This window comes from Myxocyprinus asiaticus, chromosome 43 (assembly GCF_019703515.2).
Source record: "Myxocyprinus asiaticus isolate MX2 ecotype Aquarium Trade chromosome 43, UBuf_Myxa_2, whole genome shotgun sequence".
NCBI lineage: Eukaryota > Metazoa > Chordata > Actinopteri > Cypriniformes > Catostomidae > Myxocyprinus > Myxocyprinus asiaticus.
In genome coordinates this window covers 18967634-18986198 of record NC_059386.1, presented here as the reverse complement: position 1 = coordinate 18986198, position 18565 = coordinate 18967634, and the positions used below count along the sequence as shown (strand labels likewise).

Genomic DNA, 18565 nt, shown 5'->3' with positions numbered 1-18565 from the left:
TGAGTGATGTGATAAGAGCTAGCTTTGACACTTTCAAAGTGTGCTGGACGAAGATAGCTCTCTTTTACACTTTGGTGTGTCATAGTTTTTTGCTTGCTTGCTTTTCCTGCATTCATTTTTCTTACATAAAATTTCACTATTATAAAATTTGGCTAACGATTAATTGTCTTACAAACAAGTATTGACATTAACTTTTAGGCTCACTGGCCCCTGTGGCCCAATTGCCATTTAGCATTTTCACAAGCCAAAATGCCCCACCTTGGAAAAAGTGATAAAGGTGGAGACTGTAACTGCATGCATGTGTTTGGACTTTTTATTTAAACAAGAATGATATGAGTTTAGCAGGACACAGGCCTAATGATAGTCATCTCAATGAATATATAAAGGCAAACATGGCCAGTTATAACAGGAGTAGGATAGAACAGGAGTAAAACTTGGTCATTGATTTGTCTATAATTCATGGTTATGGCCTTATTATTGCAAATGCCACTGTTAAAAAATGGAAGAACAATGGTAAACTTTCATAAGGGCAATATGAAGTCTATAGATTTGCCCTATTAGGTTTCATATGAATCTATAAAAAAATTTCATAATACAAGTTACCGTTACTACAGTAAAAAAATGTAGTGAGGATGATGATTTATGTGGTTGCATGGAACAGTGTTGTCTATCCTTTTCCTTGTGAAGCCCTGCATATGAATAATTGTGACTAACGATTTAATTGTCTGTTTTAGGGCTTGTCACGATTATGTGACAACTTGTCACGATTATGTGACTTAATATTAGAGGTCGACCAAGGTGGATTTTGACAGTACAGATAAGGCAGGAAAAGGCTGATAACTGATTAATCGGCCAATTGTTTTTAAAATCGATTTATTAATTGTTAAAAAATGTTAGTCTTTCATAGGGTTGTCACTACACCCAAATAAACCCAAAAATTTTTTGCTAATAACCGATAGTTCCAAAAAGCAACTATCGGCACCGATTAATCTGTAAAACCGATATATCAGTCTTACTGATTAATCGGTAAAACCGATATATCGACCGACCTCTTAATATGTGTGTATAACTTAAGAAGTAATTTAGTCATATTTAACTTGGAATCATATAATATAATAAGGTTTTAAAAACTGCTTTAAAAACATTGCACAGGAGTAAAATTACATGAAAAATTTTAATTTTATATTTGAAAATATTTTCACATATGTCTCTCTTTTTGATTTACTTTAGTCTTGGTCAAGTTTACATTTACACTTGTTTTTGAAACCCAGCCAACCTGAATATAATATTATATTATGCAATAGTAATATATTTCCATCCTAAATTCTTTACTTTCCCACATTATATTAGAAATGTCAGTAGGCAGGTCACGTGACATTACACTTGAACTGATGCCACAGTATACGTCCCCAGACTCAAGCTTCATAATAACAGCAAAATGCCACATTGTTTTTTTTTTTTATTCATTACAGTTATATGTAGGGTAGCAATATTCCCAGGAAGCAGTGGTATTTGGCTGAATTCGGTGGTGAAGCCAGGGGCTGTACAAACAGACGGAACGCAACAGAATGGATGCAAACACATGGATCTTGAAACACACATTTCCAAGTTGAACTCCTTTCCTGACGAAGCATTTAAAAAACTCATTGCTTAATCTGAGAAATGCTTATAAGAGAGCAAGACGCAACGACCAAAGACCTCCACCTACTGTAAAGGTCTGTTCACACTGAACGCTTTTGCAACCATCCATTAGTTTTTGTATGTAAACGAACGTTAGATATACGTCTTTGTTTTGCGTTGTTCTTGTTTAATCAGCGTCTCGTGCAGGAGCACTGTTTTTTAGATTAAAGAACTGTTAAAGAATTTTAAAAAGCATATTAAGACACCTGCTTTCTATTAAAATGTATTTGTTGTGCTGTGTCTAGCCTTTTTTAGCACAAGAATGCAATCGAGTTATCGTCCGTGCTTGGCACACATCCAAAATTCCGTTGCTAGTTCCAAAGATGTGTCTCCGTTACTAATTCAAAAATGCCACTTCAGAACTAGTAACCATGAGTTGGGCTGTTTCTAAAAAGTTATTGAAAAAAACTGTGAGAGAGAGACAGAGAGAGCGATTGAGCTTGTGTGATTACCTGCGTCTATCGCGACTCCTAAGCAGTAGTGTTGTGTTAGTCAGCTTGCTGAAGATAATGGGAATTTTGGTCAAATACATCCTGTTTTCTCTGTGTAAAAATAGATGTCCGAGCTTGGGTCCCCCCTGAGTATTTCACGGTAGGCGGTGCGCAAGAGTCATTTGCTATAGAAACTGTTCTCTCCTCCGCCATGTTGATTAGATCTCCTCACAACGCAGAAACTCTGGCATCAGGTAAGTATGTTTTTCATTAATCCGTCTGATGTGTCTCTCAGCTGTGATCAGCCTTAATGCTGAAACAGTTAGTTTAACTGTATTTCCCAGCTGTAATGTTGTAGTAGTAATCTGAGTGATCATGGAGTGAGACACAATGCCGTTTAGGGATGTCATAAAATATCGATTGTTGATGGGCACATTATTTTATCAATATATTTTTGAGGCATTTATATATTAAAATTAGCCAACATTTAAATTAGAAGCCCAATTTGCGTGCTTTCCAAATCACTCAATTGGTCTCTGCTTATCAGTCTGGCATAATAGCATTGGGAGACCACAAGAGGGTGATGTAACATGTATCTCCCACACACACACAGGATGAGCTTAAGCGGGGCAGGAGATGGCAGTCTAGAGTTACGAAATTTTTGGTACTTCTTCACAGATGAACAAAGTGATATTGATTTTGCAGGTTTGTGTGTGAAACTGCAAACTGAACGATTAGAAATGGTGACGTTTATTATGCAATTTCTTTGGATGTAGCATTGAATAGGTCTTTCATTCAAGTTGTCATACCACAAAACGACATACTTGTAACTGAAAATACATTGTGTAGGCTCTATGAAAGATACAGGTTCACAATAGATTATCCAGTGATGGCTAGAGTAAATAATTTTTGTCCTTTAATAATGATTTGGGTGGAATTTTATGGAAAACTATGCAAGTTGTGCACCGTGGCACTTCAGAATGTTGACGCTGAGCGTTGGCGGTGTTTTCGTACCTTTTGTAGAAAAAAATAATTGTTTCTAATTTTAGAAGTTGCCATGTCATCCACCAGATGCATCCGGTGTGCAACCCCTTTAATTTTCCTTGCCTCTCACACTTTACCAAAGTTTTGTTGTGAAATATGTCTGAAGAGACAAATACTATTGTGCAACGAGCAGCCCTATTTATATCTGAAAAATCACGATATATATCGATAATCATCGGGAACATTTCCCAATTACCGATGCGTGAAAAAGGCGTTGATGTTTACTGACTCGTAACACATAAAAATGGTCTTTTGTCAGGAAATAAATAACATTCTGGAATTCAGGACTCTGTTTTTCTGTTCAATTGTATTTATTCATTTGACTTGCTGTTTACGCATTTTATATTATTTTCTCACTTTTTTTTTGTTTTTTGTCAAGTAGCTAGACTTTAACCTCTTCAGCTGTGACCAAACCAGCACGTCTCTCAGCACGTGTTGTGTTTAAATATGTGACAGAGTGTGTAAGATGGAGTATTATGCTGCTTAAAGTGTGTGTGCAAATGTGAGAGTGCAGTAGGATGCGTGTGTGTGGTCTGGTGTGTTCTGACAGGACCTTGTGAGAAGTTTCAGTAGCCCTCCTAAGTTTAGCCATGCTACTGACCTGACTATTTACCCAGAGACTTCCTACTGTACCACACACACCCACATCTTCAACAAACACTTCATTACTGAAGACAAAAGCTTTCAAAACTAATCGCTGTGGGGATGACCAGGAGCACCAGCTGCAGATGTTACTGTCACTTATTTATAACACACTCACACCAGTTGCATTCTGAGGTCACTGGCTGCAGTAGTGATTTAAATGGAAGAAAAAAACTCCTCTGCTTTAGGACTGTGTGGTCTCAATGGCAGCTCTAGTCTTGTAAATTTGTGTCACCATCAAACTTAAACAGCTGTAAGTTTTGCTGTGGTTTTGAAAAGGAAATAGGGCCTGAGAAAGGATCCTGGACTAAAACTGTGTTGATTGAGCGAGTGTGTCAGAGTGAGTGAGTGAGAGGGGTGTAGGGGGGATATAGGCTACATAATATGGAGGAAAGGGCCAGTTAATGGCTGTTTATATTTAACTGGCTGGGGAGTGCAGTTGGGACAGACAGCTGAGAGAGGGATCACTAGCCTGACTGGAGACAATTTACCGCCAACCCCCCAAAAAGATGTCCCTTGATTTAAAGAAGTAGTTCACCAAAAAATGAAAATTCTGTAATCATTTTCTTATTCACATTTTGTTCCAAACTAGGGCTGGGTAAAAACTTTATTTCAAAATCAATTTTTAAAATCACTGGATCGATCTTTTCAATGTAAATAATGATTCAACTTTTATTTTTAGGTGAATTTTTCCTTTAATAAACATAATGACTTCTTTATAATGATGCTAATTTCTTCATTGTGTACCTTGAAGAGCTCTTGACACCTAACAGAGAATGTAAGAATGCTTATTGGTTTATTTCTCACAGGGATGATCACGGGTTCAGTCCGCTGCACTGGGCGTGCCGTGAGGGCCGCTCGGGTGTCGTGGATATGCTCATCATGAGAGGGGCACGCATCAATGTCATGAACCGTGGCGACGACACACCCCTGCACCTTGCTGCGAGCCATGGCCACCGTGATATTCTGGCCAAGGTGTGAACAGATTGCAGTAGATAAACACTTACACACCTTCAACTGAACAACTACAATGACCACAACATTCACAGAAAGGTGCAAACAAACACAGGCTGAGTAGGCGTACAGCTATAAACGGCAGCAACCAAAACCTTAGCAGCATTTTTCACATTGTAAATACTCACAAACATTCACACTTAACAATATAGTTCAACCAAAATTGAAAATTCTGTCATCATATACTCACCCTCATGTTGCTCCAAACCAGCATGACTTGCTTTTTTTACGAGGAACTCAAAGGGAAAGCCTCAGTCCCTATTCACTTTCAATGCATCTTATTTTTCATATAATGAAAGTAAATGGTGACTGAAGTTAACAATTTGTCTTGCCTCCTTTTGTGTTCCATGGAAGAAAGTAAGTCATATGGGTTTAGAACAACATGAGGGTGAGTAAATGATGACAAAATTTTGTTTTTGAATGAACTATCCCTTTAAGCAATCTTCAAATAGAGTATACTACATAAACATCTGTCTGACAAAGTTTGTTTTTCTCTCCTATACATCTCTGCATTTCAAAATAAGTTGTTTCCGTTGTTGATGTTCTGAATCGACTATTTCTGGATGCTGAATCATTTTGTGGTTTGTGTTGTCCAGCTCATCCAGTGTAAAGCAGATACCAATGCCGCAAATGAGCACGGCAACACCCCTCTCCATTACGCCTGTTTCTGGGGCCACGACCTGGTGGCTGAGGTTAGTATGTAGCACCCTCTGCTGGGAAAAATTAGGAAATGTCCATTTGTTTTACACATTTCAGTCGTTTCTAGGAAAATGTCCCATTAAGGAATACTTCACCCAAAACAGAAAATTATATCATCATTACTCATCCTTGTGTTGGCCCAAACCCAACTTTTCTTTCTTCCATGGAACACAAAAGGAGAATATTTGCAGAATGTCTGCTGTCTTTTTCTCTACAATAAATATTAATGTGGACTGGAACTTTACGTCAAACCTGGCACTAGGGCTGTCACGTTTATGAAATTTGCCTGATGATAAATTGTCTCTTTTAGGGCTTTCAATATTAATTGTCATATAAATTGTCATATTTCTTAAGGTGCATGTGTGCTTCATACACCTTAAGAAGTCATTTTTACATATTTAAGTTCAAATATAAAAAATTATAAAATAGGATATATATATATATATATATATATATATATATATATATATATATATATATATATATTCAGTTGAAGTCAGAAGTTTAAATACACCTTAGCCAAATACATTTAAACTCCGTTTTTCACAATTCCTGACATTTAATCGTAGAAAACCGACCCTGTCTTAGGTCAGTTAGGATCACTACTTTATTTTAAGAATGTGAAATGTCAGAATAATAGTAGAGAGAATTATTTATTTCAGCTTTTATTGCTTTCATCACGTCAGAAGTTTACATACACTTTGTTAGTATTTGGTAGCATTGCCTTTAAATTGTTTAACTTGGGTCAAATGTTTTGGGTAGCCTTCCACAAATGTCTCACAATATGTTGCTGGAATTTTGGCCCATTCCTCCAGACAGAACTGGTGTAACCGAGTCAGGTTTGTAGGCCTCCTTGCTCACACACGCTTTTTCAGTTCTGCACACAAATTTGTTTTGCGGTCAAGGCTTTGTGATGGCCACTCCACTACCTTGACTTTGTTGTCCCTAAGCCATTTTGCCACAACTTTGGTCATTGTCCATTTGGAAGACCAATTTGCGACTGAGCTTCAACTTCCTGGCTGATGTCTTGAGATGTTGCTTCTATATATCCACATAATTTTCCTTCCTCATGATTCCATCTATTTTGTGAAGTGCACCAGTCTCTCCTGCAGCAAAGCACCCCCACAACATGATGCTGTCACCCCCATGCTTCACGGTTGGGATGGTGTTCTTCAGCTTACAAGTCTCACCCTTTTTCCTCCAGACATAACAATGGTCATTATGGCCAAACAGTTCAATTTTTGTTTCATCAGACCAGAGGACATTTCTCCAAAAAGTAAGATTTTTGTCCCCATGTGCACTTGCAAACTGTAGTCTGGATTTTTTTATGGCAGTTTTGGAGCAGTGGCTTCTTCCTTGCTGAGCAGCCTTTCAGTTTATATCGATATAGGACTCGTTTTACTGTGGATATAGATACTTGTCTACCTGTTTCCTCCAGCATTTTCACAAGGTCCATTGCTGTTGTTCTGGTATTGATTTGCACTTTTTGAACCAAACTACGTTCATCTCTAGGAGTCAGAATGTGTCTCCTTCATGAGCAGTATGATGGCTGCGTGGTCCCATGGTGTTTATACTTATGTACTATTGTTTGTACAGATGACCGTGGTACATTCAGGCATTTGGAAATTGCTCCCAAGGATGAACCAAACTTGTTGAGGTCCACAGTTTTTTTTTTCTGAGGTCTTGGCTGATTTCTTTTGATTTTCCCATGATGTCAAGCAAAGGGGCACTGAGTTTGAAGGCCTCCAATTGACTCCATTTAGACAATTATCCTATCAGAAGCTAATTGGCTAATTGCCTAAAGGCTTGACATAATTTTCTGGAATTGTCTAAGCTGCTTAAAGGCAAAGTTAACTTGGTGTATGTAAACTTCTGACCCACTGGAACTGTGATATGTTGTCATTTAAAAGTGAAACAATATGTCTGTAAACAATTGTTGGAAAAATTACTCATGTCTTGCACAAAGTAGATGTCCTTAACGACTTGCCAAAACTATAGTTTGCTAATATGAAATCTATGGAGTGGTTAAAAAATTAGTTTTAATGACTTCAACCTAATCATATGTAAACTTCTGACTTCAACTGTATATAACCTTTTAAGACAGCTCATGTCCCCATTCTTTTCATTTTTGTTGTATGGAAAAGAGCAACCAGGACGTTCTGCATTTTGGATGGACTATTAATTTAGGATTATATCAGTAGTATTTTGTGTATTTTATACATAGGCGTTACAAGTTGTTTTCAAAGGGTGTCTTTTTAGTTTTCAACATACCAAATTTTTTTTATTTTTTATTTATTTTTTTCTTTCCAGGATCTGGTCAATAATGGTGCTCAGGTAAGCATTTGCAACAAGTACGGAGAAACTCCACTGGACAAGGCCAAACCAACGCTTGCCGCAAATCTGAAAGGTAAAACACTCTCCTTCACTAATTTAGCAACTATGACGTCAGCTCTAGATTTGTTGGAGGGTTGTCTGCTTATGTCACCAACCAGTGTGGAGGTGCACAAATCAGTTATAATATTTACCAGTTGCTCAAATAATCCTGTTGTGTTTATGTATCAGAGCTGGCAGAGAAACAGGGACAGAGCCTGGCGAAAGTTCCCTTTAAGGACACTTTCTGGAAGGGAACCACTCGGACACGACCACGTAAGCACTGTCCTTAGAACGTCTGGTTCTAATTTACATGTTATTACAACAAGCTGTAATGATGTAACTGAAATTATTTTCAGTATCCATAACTGTTCTATAAAGGTATTGCATTTCTCTATTTTTCATGATGCCTGAAGGTAACGGCACACTAAACAAACAAGCTGGCATAGATTATAAGCAGCTTTCGATGCTGTCCAAAATCAACGAGAACCACTCCGGGGAGGTGAGCTTATTTACTTAACAAAACTACAATATGTACCCAGAACCAAGTCTTAAAGTGTTTATGGAAACAATGTCTCTGCTCTCATTGGCAGCTGTGGCAGGGCCGCTGGCAGGGCACCGAGATCGTTGTCAAGATGCTTCAGGTGCGGGACTGGACTACCAGAAAAAGCCGTGACTTTAATGAAGAGTACCCGAAACTAAGGTATGGATGATCCACCTAGGGAGTCTGCCCTCCATCAGTCATTTTTCCAAACAGATTAGGAATCATTTCGGAATGGAATACTGCTTACTGCGTACTTCAGAGTGTATACTGTTTCCTTTTATTTAAATTTTTTTTTATTAGTAGATAAAACCATAGAATGCTGTATTGTTGTCACCTCATTTTGTTGGATGAGGTCTGCTCAGTTATCATAACAGACATACAGTAAATATGATAACTTTGCATTTGAATCCAATTTTGTGTACAGGTTTTTTTTACTTTTAGCAAATAATGGATGAAGTTGCCCATCTGTCCCAATACTCAAATCAACCTGTCTAGCACCAACAATCATGCCACGGTCAAAATCACTGAAATCCAATTTTTTCCCATTTCTGATGGTTGATGTGAACATTAACTGACCTGTATCTGCGTGATTTTATGCATTGCACTGCTGCTACACGATTGGCTGTTTAGATAATCACATGAATAAGCAGGTGTACAGGTGTCCCTAATAAAGTGCTCAATGAGTGTACATGCTGCATACTACATTCTTTCAAAAATAGTAAGTAGTATGCCATTCCAAAAATACATAAGGATGTGCCAGAGACCTGTTGTCTCTGTTTGTGTGATCATGTGTCCCTCTCCATCTCTGTGTTTCCCCAACTGTAGAATCTTCTCCCACCCAAATGTGTTGCCTGTGTTGGGGGCGTGTCAGGCGCCACCCGCCCCTCACCCAATCATAATCACACACTGGATGCCCTATGGCTCCCTTTACAATGTGCTTCACGAGGGCACCAGTGAGTAAAATGTGGTGTTTTCATGGAGCATTTGTCTGTTTCATTTACATGTTATTTGATGTTAATAGTTGAAAATATGCTTAAACCCTCTTTAAAGGCTGAACAACACCATAGTTCTGACACTGTCAAAGCTATAAAGAGGAAGATCATATGCTGTTAGTTGTTTTAAGAGATACTTGAGTCCAAGCATGATGTTATTTTATAGTTTCTTTCTCTCTTGGTCTGTATCTCCTGTCTGTTTAGACTTTGTTGTGGATCAGACACAGGCGGTGAAGTTTGCTCTGGATATAGCGTGCGGAATGGCTTTCCTCCACACACTGGAGCCCATGATCCCTCGGCACTATCTCAACAGCAAGAGTGTCATGGTGAGGAAGAGAAAGCTGACTTTTCCCAGTATTCTCGGTTTTAACAACTACAGGTTTTCCACAGTGCCTATTTCTTTTCTACAAGAAGAACATGAAGAGTTGGGATAATATATAATGTAAGGTTAAGAACAATATGAATCACAGGGCTCTGCTCTTAATTGAATTTATTCAGACTGTCATTGGGCAAAGTTAACCACAGTCATTGTAAAATCCTTATTCACTGTTTGTTTGTTTGATGTCATGGTGTGCAGAACTTGTGCAGTGGAACTTGCCCAACACAGATTTAGCCTCAGACCAATATGAAAAAGAACTGTTACAAACGGTTTCAGTTCACTGTGAAGGATCTGTGCATCCAGTCACAAGATAAGGAATTCCCATTGTGTAATAATGCAGTAAAAATAAATTTGTTGGTTGTGGATTTCTCATTGTCCACAACAAAAATGTAATCTCTGTAATGTCCATTGGAATTGTGGAAAGTTGATATGTAAAGGTCATGATTAGTTTAAACCATGGTGGACAACGTATTGTAGATTGTGATCGTCATTGACCCACAGCCACAAGTAAAGCCAAGCTCATTCTACACGACTTTCAAACTACCAAAATCGCTATACTGCTTACATTACACTCCATTCATTAATGTTATCTGTCCTATTGTTGGTATAGCAGTGAGTTTACCACACAATCGATTCAGACAGTGTCCACAAATTACAAGAACTTTGACCTACTGTTATTCCAGACCAACACTGCAAAATCCATGCAAATACACAAGAAATGAGAAGTTGTTCACGTGACTTTGCCGGAAATGGAGCCTCTTGCTGTTCAAGTTGTTTGCACAATAATTAAATGAAGAGACTACAAGTATTTGCATTGAAACCCACTTTGTACAGTCATTGTCAACTATGTTTTTGCATTGTATAAAATGAGCATTTTATACAATATACTTAATGTGTTGTTACATTATATGCAATAAAAGTGAATCTTGTGAGAGTTTTGCAGAACAACAAGTATTTACCTAATAAGTACATTGTATCAATTGCTTTTTTTATGCAAGTACATAGTAGTTTAAAGGATAGTTCACCCAAAAATTTTAATTCTCTTATCATTTACTCACCCTCATGCCATCCCAGATGTGTATGACTTTCTTGGATATGCTCATGAGAGGGGCACGATAGAATAATATTTCAGCTCTGTAGGTCTTTACAGTGCAAGGGAATGGTGACCAGACCTTTGAAGCTCCAAAGATCACATAAAGGTAGCATAAAAGTAATCCATATGACTCCAGTGGTGAAATCCATGTCTTCAGAAGTGATATGATAGGTGTTAGTTGAGAAACAGATCAATAATTAAATATTTAAATGTCCACTTTCACATTCTGAGAGTGAAAGTGTAGATGTATAGTAAAAAAGGATTGAGATATTTATCTGTTTCTTACCCAAAGAGATCGCATCGCTTCAGAAGACATATATTAAACCACTGGAGTCATATGGATTACTTTTATGCTGCCTTTATGTGATTTTTGGAGCTTCAAAGTTCTTGCCACCATTAACTTGCATTAAAAAGAACTACAGAGCTGAAATATTCTTCTAAAAACCTTCGTTTGTGTTCTGCAGAAGAAAGAAATTCCCACATCTGGGATGTCATGGAAGTGAGAAAATGATGAGAGAATTTTCATTTTTGGGTGAACTATCCCTTTGAAGACAATATAAAGCGGGACATTTTCTTTTTTTTGGCTGCAGAACATTGCCGTTGTCGCTGTGTCACTCACACTAGCAAATTATGTACAGTTAATACCAAACATGCTTGCAAATATTGGAGAGTCTTGGGATAGCACAAGACTGATCTATCTGTGATGAGATCAATCACCGATTTAGTCCTGATCTGGGTTTTTTGTCATCTAAAAAATTTTTAAATTTGTTTCTGACATCAGAATTAATGTGAAATCATGTAGTGTGAGTTTGGTCTAGCTGGCATTGAGAAGTGTAGTGCTTTTAATCTCCTACACTTTCACTTTGATCTGACATAGATGTTCCATGTTCATATGTCCTAATGAATGTGTTCTTAAATGATTTGATATCAGATTGATGAGGACATGACGGCCAGGATAAGCATGGCTGATGTGAAGTTCTCCTTCCAGTGTCCTGGCAGGATGTACTCTCCCGCATGGGTGGCACCTGAAGGTATTCACTGCTCTAAATTCTCAATTCCAAACTTCGCATGAAGAATTCTAAAGAAATATCCACTTTGCCTGTTTAATCCAAACTTTTGATCCATTAATACCTAAATGTCTCACTCCACATCCCTCTCTTTTGCCCTTGTGTATCCTCACAGCTCTGCAGAAGAAGCCAGAGGAGATCAACCGGCGCTCTGCAGACATGTGGAGCTTCGCTGTGTTGCTCTGGGAGCTGGTCACCAGAGAGGTGCCCTTCGCTGACCTCTCAAACATGGAGATCGGCATGAAGGTAAGATACTCAGGTCTCATATTATCCCTCTGGGGTCTGAGGGTGTTTTGGGCCCTGGAGAAGTTTTGACATGCCTTGACATTTGTGCTTTTTTCAGTTGCTTAAAAACATATTAATGGCTAAAGTCTGATAACACTGTATTCAGCACAAACTGGGCTACAATAATATGTGAGCAACATGTATGTACATGTTTGTATTTTTGAGAAAATAACATTTATGCATGGTTTTTGAAAAAACAAACATTTTAAGTCACTGAAATAAGGCCATATAGCACATACTAAACATTTGTTCACAAGACTTTTGAGAACTGGATCTTGTAGCTTAGAGTTTTTGCAACAAAAATGATGTGAAAACCATCCTGATCACTCATTCATACAAAACAATATAGTCATTTAACTTTTGTAAGACACTTTTAGTGTTAGAAAGGCCATATGCGAGGAGGTGTGGATGATCATGAATATTGATGTGATACACACCTGAGGAGACAAAGACCCCTCTCCTGAGAGAGAATGAATGTGAGGAGACTTAATGATTGAATGCGTTGTTTGTAGCTTATTCACAAAATCAAGTTTAAGTTAAAAGTAATCTGACTATACATTTTCTTTACATAAAGACTTTACTTAAAAACTTTAGACCCACACTACTGTTTAAAAGTTTTAGATCTGTTAGGTTTTTTAATGTTTTTAAAAGAAGTCTCTTCTGCTCACCAAGGCTGCATTTATTTGATCCAAAATACAGCAAAAACAGTGATATTGTGAAATATTTTACAACTGTTTTCCATTTGAATATATTGTCAAATGCAATTTATTCCTGTGATCAAAGCTGAATTTTCAGCATCATTACTGCAGTCTTCAGTGTCACATGATCCTTCAGAAATCATTCTAATATGCTGATTTTCTAATATGGGTATATTTACAGCACATTTTACACATTTACACCCAAACAGATATTTACAAGCACAAGCTTCATTGATGATAATGAGGCAGCATAAACACTAGTTAAAATATAATCTAAACATGCATATTATTTTTATATCAGATTACATATATTGATATCATACAGCATTCAATTTAAATACCTGCTTTAGCAGAAACAACATTTACATGTAAGTAAAACTTGCCTATTAGGACATATTTCAAATTTCAATACACTGAATCTTGGCTGGCAAGTCTGGAAATAGTCCAACTAGTAAAATATGTGCATGCTTATATAAAATAGCATGTCAACTAATGTAAGTAAAGACTTACTCAACTGAAATTGTATCCTCGGCTGGATCAAGTCGCGCTTCAAAATGCAAACGTTCCTCGTCGGATTCCTGCTCTAATTCTGAGGAAAATGTGAACTCTTCATCACAATCCATGACCTTCCTCACCTGTGTAGCATGCCATCTTCCAAACGCGCAGAAAAGTGAATGAAATTGATGTTTTTTAAGGCATTGTTGTGGGCGTTTACCATTTGCATTGATCGCCTCAGCACATTACCGTATGAATAACGTGATCTGCTGGTGGGTGTGATCACATTAGGGATAATTAGCTGAGCCAGGAGAAACTGAATGAATTCTGTCACAATTTATGCACCCTTATGTTGTTCTAAAGACATATGACTTTCTTTCGTAACATTTTACAATAAGGTTCCATTTGTTAACATTAGTTAACATGAACTTACAATGAACAAAACTTTCACAGCATTTATTAATCTAGGTTAATGTTAATTTTAACATATAGTAATACATTTATTAAATAAATTATTTTATATGTTAACACTAGTTATTGCACTATGAACTAACAATGAACAGTTGTATTTTTTTCAACAAATATTAACAAAAATTAATAAATGCTGTAAAAAATATATTGTTTATATTTGGACATTGTTACTTCATGATACTTAATGCATTAACTAATGTTAACGAATGGACCTTATTGTAAAATGTTTCTTCTGTGGAACACAAATGAAAATAATTGAATGAATGTCCCGTTGGCTGAAGTTAATACAATGGCAGTACATAGGGACTCACTTCAACACTTAATTAACCCTTTAAAATCGGATTAGACCGCCAGCGGGCCCGTAAAAAAAAATCTAAATACAGTCTACAGTCTTGACCAACACAAAATAGGTATTGTTTTAAAGCTTAGAAACTGTACTTTACAATGCATGTCGGCATTACTATTACTTGTAGACAAAAATATAGCGAGTAATATCTAAGTCCATGTCTTTAACATACATGTTACATGTAAAAAGGTGTTGCTTATAAGCCGTGTTTTCGCTTATAAGTTCACGAAAAATAAACAGAACATAAAATATCACATACCATTACTTAGAGGAGGGGATTCCTGTTAAAACCAGTCCACACACAACGTAACTGGATGCATACATTATTAGATAATCCACACAAAGCACAATGTGCAAAGAGCTCATAATGTGCTATCTGGCTAAAAAATTTTAGCTTCCTCTAATGCTTCCTCTTTCAATGACTTCATCGAAAATGATGTAGTTTGTTGTCCAGTGTCATGGAACGCTAAACCAGTTGTATTAGGATTTAGATCGCTGCAACCAGAGGTGGAAGTCATCCAAATATGGGCAGAGAGGATCGTTCACTCTAATTACATATGGCCACCAGGAGATGGATCCAAGTACATGACACAGACTCAATGATGGCTCAAATGTCACAGAATGGAACTGAATGAGATCTCGTTACTCATGCCTGCATGCTTTGGAGAGAGAGCATTCCTTTAGTCATTGTTGTATTTGCATGTGTAATTAGTTCTTATGTACAATTATTATGTTTTATTTGTTTGGACACTGAAATGTTTTTGGACACTAGGATAAATTATTTTTGTAATGTTACAACTTTTGATTGCTTTGTCGTATTAACACAAAATTTTACTCACAGTTGACATGATTGGGAACAAAACAAAAGTAGTTTTTCATTATTTACACCCAGATATATATAATGTCAAATCTGTATTATTTAGAAAAGTGATACCAAACAAATGACCCCCTTTGGGGTTTTTTATTTTTTTATTTTATTTTTTGGATTTTTCCCCTTTTTCACCTAATTTGGAATGCCCAATTCCCAATGCGCTTTTAAGTCCTCGTGGTCGCGTAGTGATTTGCCTCAATCCAGGTGGTGGAGGACGCCAACCCATGCATCTTTTTACGTGGCTTTCACAATGGCTTAAAAGACCCCTATTATCAAGCAGACTCAAAATCTGACATCAAACAAACTCAAATCTGCACCATTTTCCAATCCCTCCTCTGTCTCCACTAGGTGGCACTAGAGGGTCTGCGACCCACCATCCCACCAGGCATCTCCCCCCACATATGCAAGCTGATGAAGATCTGCATGAATGAGGATCCTGCAAAGAGGCCCAAATTTGACATGATCGTACCCATCCTAGAGAAGATGCAAGACAAATGAACAGCCCTGCTGGACGCCCCCCTTCCCCCCCCCAAAACACTGAGTTCACAGTATTGCCTTAAACTTCACCACTCACCAAAGTGCTCTATGCCACTGTAGCCCTTTGCTAAAGAAAAAACGCTTTACTACTTAAAGCGCTGTTGAACTTATTGAAGCCACATTGTCAGTATCTCCTATATTCTTATATGCAATCATTAGATAATGTGTGTGTTTGTGCCTATGTATGTTCATTGGTTTGTTGAAGTGTTTATGGAACAATGCTCTTTTCTCTCAGAACCTCTTTTCTATAGCCATTAAACAGGAAGTGCTGCCAATGGTCATTGGACACAGTGAATGTACTGTAGAGTCAGTTTTCAACTAACCAATCTGCAATTTCAGCATCTTTTCCATTTCTCCATTTCTGTGTTGATTTCATCAACATGTCACCAAGATCAGTTGTTTTAAAGAATTCATCCAAAAGTAAAAATTCTGACATAATTTACTCACTCTCATGTTGTTCTAAATTTGTATTGGAACACAAAAGGAGATGTTTGGCAGAATATCAACTTTTATTTGTTTTTACTTCTTGCTTCACATTCTGCCTATAATCTCTTTTTGTGTTGCACAGAAAAAAAATCATATGGGTGAGGAACAACATGAGGGTGAGTAAATGATGACAGAATTTCATTTTTGGGTGAACTAGCCCTATGTAGTTAGCTCCAATTCAATCAACATCAAAATATTTGATGGCTTTCGTGTGTGTGCCCTTCCTAAGGGGCATTTACTAAGGAATAGAAAGAGGTTTTTATTACTATCTCTGTTAACTGTATGCAAAAAAAAAAAAGTATGCAACAGCAGCTGTTACTATTTAAAAGCATCGTGCCATTGTTTTTCATTGTGTTTTTCCCTCCGATTGTCAAAAGTATAATCGTTAAAGACCATGTTTGCCAGAGATCTATCTATTTTTTAAACAGGCTGATAAAAATGCATTAGAGCAATGCAATATATAATAAATAATAATATATAATTATGCCGCCTCATGTTAACAGATAACCAAATTTTGAAGTGCCCATTAAATCATGATTGTGCTGTCCCTTTCTGAGCAGGGAGATACATTCTGTATTATGAAAACCTGTTATGTCAGATTATAGAAGGTACCATAAACTAAATAGAAGAGCCCTTTACAAACATCACATCAAATGTGAGAACTTTAGTGCCACAGGTCGACAACATGCATTAAGGGTCATACCTCCATTTAGCCCCTTTCTTGTCCATATGTAAAACAAGTCTGATACCACGTCCATACGAATGCATGTTTTTAGCCTGTGCTAAAATGTCCTCTCTATGTAACTAACAAATCTATTCTAATTTACATTGTACATGTTAAGCATGTTAAGTGCTGAAATATCTGAGAGATTTTTATACTGTATACTTATATGTTTTTAATGGGCAGTACATTAAGAAGCCATGATTGCCTTTATGTTTGCTTTTCTAAACACTACATCTATTTACTCCTTGTTTCGCTTTCACAGTGTTCCTCTTTCAGCTAGTCAAGTATAATGGGAAACCATTACTTGTGCATACTTGACATGCATAAGACATTTTTTATTATTATTATTTCACAGTCTTTGTTTTAAAAAGGAAAAAAAAGGGTGAAACACAGACTGATTAACTAACTTATGCTCACTCTGACCCTTTGAAGTTTTTAATTAAACTTTGTGGCTTTTCTTTATCTTATTTTGGAGATTTGGGCTGTTTATATTTTATTCAAGATAACAAAAGTTTACTAAATGAAAAAGAGAACAAATAAAATGTTTTGGCCATGCTCGATGCTTCAAAGTTGTGTTCATTCAGTACTTTTACAGCATTTATTAATATTTAATGGTTGTAATACATATGTATTACAATGTAATGTTTGTAATATGTAATAATGTTATTAATACATTTTTAACATTAAAAGTTGTGAACATGAACATAGTTAATTCATTATGAACTAACAATGAACAGCTGTATAAAATAACATTAAACTAGATTAATAAATGTTGAGAAATATTGTTTGTTCATGATACCTACACTGTATCGGACAACTAACTTTATGGAATTTTATCCTAAAATGTATGGAAACTCGCCCCTAAAAAAGATAATTTTGTCTTGTTGAACAAACAAATCATCTTAAGTTAAATGAACTTAAGATATTAAATAGCATGAATCAAAAGGTTTAGTTTATTGAACTAACACTGCATGTAATCTTAAGTTTATCAGTTTATGAAACTTAAAATATTAAATTGCACACATTAACTTTTTCTAGTAAACTGTATTCATATTCTTTTAATTGAACTATGAGCTGAAAACCTTCATTTTAATTTGATGTTTTGCATAATGCATTTGTGCTAACGAATGTTACTTTAATGTAAAATGTTACCCTTTCATTTATTGGGTAGTTGACATGAAATGCCGTGTTCTGCTTTGTGACATGCTACTTAATCTAGAACTATTAAAAATAATAATAATATATATTATTATTATTATTTTTAATTTTATTATTTTTTTTATTGCAGAACAAAGACATCCACATAAGAGCAGGGGTTACAAAGACAAAAAAAAAAAAAAAGGGACCGCAATTGAAATACTATTTTTTTATTATTATTATTATTATTAAATTCGGTTCTTTAGCAAATGAATTTTCTCTCACATTTTTATAATTATCCTTGCAGGTTTTATGACGTCATATTGATTGCACGAGCCAATACAATGTTTGTTTGTATCAAGGCAATATTTGTACTTTTACAATTCAATTGTCACACACTATACTTTATATTAGATTATAAATATACATTTATAGATGTATATACATTTTAATTTTATTAACAAATATTTTGGAAATAGTGTCAACCCTATTAGGGTTATATAATATAATATTTGATCATTAACATTCATATTTCATAAAACATGGGCACGTTCAACACC

The 18565-nt window shown here is 36.3% G+C and overlaps 1 protein-coding gene across 1 annotated transcript in view; it reads left to right on the top strand.

Annotated features, from left to right (window-relative positions):
- Window positions 1-17423, top strand: part of LOC127433397 (integrin-linked protein kinase) — a 32990-nt gene extending 15567 nt beyond the window's left edge. Inside the window, exons 3-13 of the mRNA XM_051685269.1 lie at window positions 4607-4772; window positions 5408-5503; window positions 7821-7917; window positions 8073-8156; window positions 8297-8382; window positions 8474-8583; window positions 9250-9377; window positions 9621-9742; window positions 11820-11919; window positions 12071-12201; window positions 15470-17423. Coding sequence (XP_051541229.1) covers window positions 4607-4772; window positions 5408-5503; window positions 7821-7917; window positions 8073-8156; window positions 8297-8382; window positions 8474-8583; window positions 9250-9377; window positions 9621-9742; window positions 11820-11919; window positions 12071-12201; window positions 15470-15619 — 1270 coding nt within the window. The 3' untranslated portion in view covers window positions 15620-17423. The remainder of the gene's footprint in view (window positions 1-4606; window positions 4773-5407; window positions 5504-7820; window positions 7918-8072; window positions 8157-8296; window positions 8383-8473; window positions 8584-9249; window positions 9378-9620; window positions 9743-11819; window positions 11920-12070; window positions 12202-15469) is intronic.
- The last annotated feature ends 1142 nt before the right edge of the window (window positions 17424-18565 follow it).